The sequence below is a fragment of the Arachis ipaensis genome, chromosome B10, assembly GCF_000816755.2.
Source record: "Arachis ipaensis cultivar K30076 chromosome B10, Araip1.1, whole genome shotgun sequence".
Taxonomy (NCBI): Eukaryota; Viridiplantae; Streptophyta; class Magnoliopsida; order Fabales; family Fabaceae; genus Arachis; species Arachis ipaensis.
The window spans coordinates 126,058,049-126,062,916 of NC_029794.2; the positions used below are offsets into that span (position 1 = coordinate 126,058,049).

The 4,868-nt window shown below is 37.3% G+C and overlaps 2 protein-coding genes across 2 annotated transcripts; both read right to left on the reverse strand.

Annotated features, from left to right (window-relative positions):
- On the reverse strand, window positions 645–1,490 carry LOC110268488. Its single transcript, XM_021114685.1, has 4 exons — window positions 1,443–1,490; window positions 1,264–1,359; window positions 1,075–1,140; window positions 645–990 (listed from the first exon to the last, which is right to left on the reverse strand). Exons 1-4 carry the CDS (start codon window positions 1,484–1,486, stop codon window positions 645–647), a joined length of 552 nt encoding a protein of 183 aa, XP_020970344.1. The 5' UTR covers window positions 1,487–1,490.
- On the reverse strand, window positions 2,828–3,657 carry LOC110268522 (corepressor interacting with RBPJ 1-like). Its single transcript, XM_021114807.1, has 2 exons — window positions 3,207–3,657; window positions 2,828–3,134 (listed from the first exon to the last, which is right to left on the reverse strand). The coding sequence occupies exons 1-2, from the start codon at window positions 3,405–3,407 to the stop codon at window positions 2,907–2,909; spliced, it is 429 nt and encodes a 142-aa protein (XP_020970466.1). The 5' UTR covers window positions 3,408–3,657; the 3' UTR covers window positions 2,828–2,906.

Genomic DNA, 4,868 nt, shown 5'->3' on the forward strand with positions numbered 1-4,868 from the left:
CCACATTTCAACAGTGCGTTATTTTATTTGGCATATAAGTGAATAAGCGTACTAACAAATTTAGCAAACGAAAACTTACATATGGATGCGAAGTTAATTTTTTTCTATCTATGAAGGGAATAAAACTCGGGTAGTCTTCCACCCTGAATTCCTTATTCGTTTTCGGTGATATGAATTCCCCCTTTGGGTGATCCGAAAGTGCCATGCTCTGCAAGAATTGCGAAACAAGAAATGAAATACTAAAAATACACAACTTACACCCAATCGAACGTAAAAAATACACCCAATTCAATACAGAAAATACACCCAAAGTTCGTAGAAGTAACACTTACCACAATATCGGGGGGGAGACAGTATATTTGTTCTTGAAACCTTTTTTCATTTTTCTGGTTGAGGATGAGGCAGATGGTAGATACAATCTAGAAATATATGCCGAAATCAATTTTACATTAATAAACATTGCAGTTGACTTTGGTGTAAAAACATTAATGTTATTCTAATATTACCTGAGATTCTATATCACTTTTTGCCTGGAGGGATGCAAGATGCATTCTCATCAAAATGTATTCATCTTGGGCAATGAGAGTGCACATCTCCTCATACTCGTTAGTATTGCCATCTGCGTCTTCCTTCAGTCTCGTCCCCTAGATGTAGCACTTTTGTTTCATATCATCCGTAATCTGATTTATTGCCCCAGGAGTTTCAAACTTCGCAGAACTTTCTCCCCCAGTCTCCCTCTGAATTTGTGGACTTTTGTTTTTTCCCTTCGCCGCACTGCTTGCTATTTTTTGGACCAAATCGCCTAATTGTTCTAGCAAATTTGCAGCTTCAGGAGATTTTGCCCTTTCTGTCTCCTGCGTTGATGCCCCCTCCTGGCTTGAATCAGTCAATCCAAGGCTGAATGATGGCACCCCTGGATCTGTTTTAGGAACATAGGTTGCTGTCCGTGTCATCATCAACAGGGCAGCAGCGTCTTCTGCGGCTGGATGACTGCGTCATCATGTATAAGAATAAGAGTAAGAATAAGAATATACGGATGATAAGCAAAGATTGATTTTAGTCTGATGAACTTACATTTTAGTTGGAGCTGGGGGAAGCGTGGGTGTGGTTTCTTGAAGTTGTTTGGGGGTTTCAAGAGTGCTGCACAGTTACACAAAATTAATCATGGCGTAAAAAAAACTAATCAGGAACAATATACACCCAAACTGTTAGCAAATATACACCCAAACTCTAAACAAATATACAACCAATACTCTTTCTTACGTTTCTGTAGTCTCTTCAATCTGTAGCATAGGGGTTAGTTCAAAATCTGTCTCAGTGGTTGTTTGGGATGCCGGCACAAAAACCTGAATCGGGACTCTAAACAAGAAGAAAAAGGAAGGGTTAACAACGCCTTTGAAAATAATAAGGTTATAAGGTTTAAATATTCTTGGAAAACTCACATTGTAAGCGCATCCGACGGTGTCTGTTCCCTCACAACCATCATATTCGAATCAGTCGGACTCAACCTAAAATACACCCAAAGAAGGTCAAAAAATACACCCGAACAATTCAAAAAGAAGACAGGCTTTGTTTTTTGAGAACTTACATACTTGCAGTTTTTGCTTTTTTTTTCTGCCTTTTTTTTCTTGAATAAAATAATAAAGGGCTTTTTTTCTAAAAAAATATATATATAGAATTAGAAGTAGAAGGTAATAGAAGAACAAAAGTAACGGTTATCTGAAAGAGAAATTACATGCTCTCTGACGGCTGATTTACACCACTCTGTTCTGTGCGTCCTTAAGAGGAAGGATCATCACTTCCCAAGTTCACAGCCGGTATTCTAAAACAGATTTGATGTTATTCAGACAAAATAAGATACATGTATAAAATACACCCAAATGAATGCACAAGATACAACCAACCGAATGGACAATATACACCCAACACAACAAACGAAATATCCCAACTTAATAAACAACAAACACCCAACTTGATCAACAAAATACACCCAAATGGTTCCACAAAATACACCCAAATCATGATAACAAGATTTTATTAAATAAAGCTTCTTACGTTTCAGAGGACACATAGCGACCTTCTGTCGATCGCAGGTCTGCTTGGTTCTCCCTGCGAAACAAGAAACAATTATTAGCAAAAAAAACACACCAAAATCTGAAATAGATACCCCACCAAGACATACTCCTCTGCAGCAGATTTATCAACGTTTTCCCTTAGCCATTCTTCTAGTTCGTCACTTGATATTTCATATCTCTCACTACATTCATAAAAGAATATGTTAACAAAAATAATTACGATGATAGACGGTAATATAGCTTACGAGGTACTGTACCCATCAAAGTATTGATCTTCTTCAGGAGGTGAATCCTCCACAACAACTTTTTTCTTTTTTGGTTGTGTTCTGGGTGGAAAAAAAAGAGTACCAATTAGAAATAAAAAATTAATTTTATCACAGAATATTATCCAAAGAAGTGCTTACTTTTTTGGTGATGTTTTTGTCTTTTTCTTTTTCTTTTCCTTCTCCACCGGTGATGATTCTTCGCTCCTATAAGTTAATAAGAGACACTTCAGTTAATACACGAAATCTTTATAATGAAGCCAAAAGAAAGGAGTAATAATTTCAGGATATTACTCATCACTTGATTCAGATTCAGATTCTGAATCAGAATCTGACTCCTCTTGACTCTTCTTTCTTTTTCTGGAGTCCATTCTGGAAGGCAAACAATCATTATTTAGAACGTACTAAAAAATACACCCAAATGAATGCACAAGATACACCCAACTGAATATACAATATACACCCAACGCAACAAACGAAACACACCCAGCTTAATAAACTACATACACCCAACGTGATCAACAAAATACACCCAACTCGAAAAAGAAATTACACCCAAGTATGGTACTTACTTTTTCCCCTTTTTGCTGCGGTGTTTTCTTCTTGAATCCTCTGAGTCTTCTTGAGTCTCAGACTCAGAGGTAGAAGTGTCACTGTCAGTAGTTGTTTCTGTCTCCGAAAACGATGTTGAACTCGCCTTCCTTTTTTTGTTTTTTGATTTCTTGTTTTTTTTCTTTTTTTTCTTTTTTTTTTTCATTTTTTCTCTTGCTCTTGTCTCCGCCATCTTCACAATCCCCTGAAACATTAGATATTTTAGCTAGCAGCATTCAGGTAAATAAAATACAACCAACATATTAGGTTTACTTACCAAAATTTTCTCTCTTTCTGCAGTCATTCTTTTCACCAACTGCTCCTTAGTCCAGTTGGCAATCCAGGGCTTTGGTGGTCTTTCAGCCCTCTTCTTGCCTTTGTTTTTTGAAAGATGAAAGTAAATTATCATCAGGGCGAAGAGGCAGCCATCAATTGCCTTCTTCTTTTTCTCCTTGTAGTCTGTGATGCCCTTGACCATGAAGGTCAAAACATGCCCCCCCAGTTTCTCTCCGATGTGCTGTCCATCTTAAAAATTGGGGCCAAGTGCACAGGCGATATTTTGTTTATCGTTGTTGGCAAAAGGAACACCATCTGTATATAGAGGATGAATATCCTCTTGAACATCAGGCGTTCCTCTTCGTTGCCAACGCCGATTTCCATCATCTCATCGGTAAGACTTTTGAGGGTCTTACCCTGGAATCTTCTAAAAATTATTTTGTCATCATCAGAAAGTTTTTTATACTCAACTTTCTCAGGAAATAGATCTCCTACAAAACGGAAAACAAAAAAGTATCCAAGTCGGTTCAAATACACCCAATCATCAACTTAAATACACCCAAGCATCAACTTAATATACACCTATAATTTTAAGCTAGTTACCTGTTGCATTGATGCCAAGCGCATCACCTATTGTTTTTTGTGTTATTTTGAAAGAACCATATCCTGTTTTCAGTCTGTTCTCCCCAAGTTTGAAGTTGTTTGCCAGCTCCCTTAACAGTTGGTGATCCACCCTTAGTGGTGGGATGTGCATCAACCCACCGAATCCGAGATCCCTCACAATCGCCTTCTTCTCCTCACTCATGTTTCTGAATTTATCACTTAGAAGATGTGTGGCACACTTAAGGTCTTTTGTTTGGTTTCTTGCTGCCATTCTCTCTGAAACGAAAAATACACCCAAAGATATCAGTAAGATACACCCATATATATGAGTCAGATACACCCATTAATAACAGTAAGATACACCCATTAATAACAGTGAGATACACCCATAGATATGATTCAGATACATCCATATATATATCAGTCATATATCACTCAAACATGCTTCAATATCAAGCAACATTACAATGTCAAGCAGTATATACCCCTCAATCTACGGAATATACCCCCAAAAATCAGTTACCAGAAGATCTAGAACAACAAGAATAACAGGAGAACTTAGAACAACAACGTAGAAGAACAGTGTAACAAAGAAGAAAGAATAACAGTAAACCCTAGAACAACGACGTAGAAGAAAAGTAAAACCTAGTTCGTAATCTGAAAAATATACAGGAATCTTAATGAACTTACCTTGAGTATTGTTGCTTTGTTTTCTCTTCAGATTCTTGATGGAGAGTTTGATGGTGTGTTGATGGAGGTTTCGAAGGTTAGCGACGACTTGTATATTTTGAACTTCGATTTTCGCTCGAAAACGGAAGGGTTGCTTTGTATTCGAATCGGTTTGAGAAGTGGAAGAAGTGGAAGAGTCTGCCATTACTCCTAGGATACGTAACCGTTTGAGTGTTGAGCGCGTGAACATAATGCTCCATGTAATCCCTTTTCATGCGCGTGAATTGTATTTGGGCTGGGCCAACTTGTAAACTTGTAAGCTTGTATGTGTAGCAGGCCCGTTTATTTATTTAGATTTATAATTAAATTTAATATAATTATTACAAGTTTC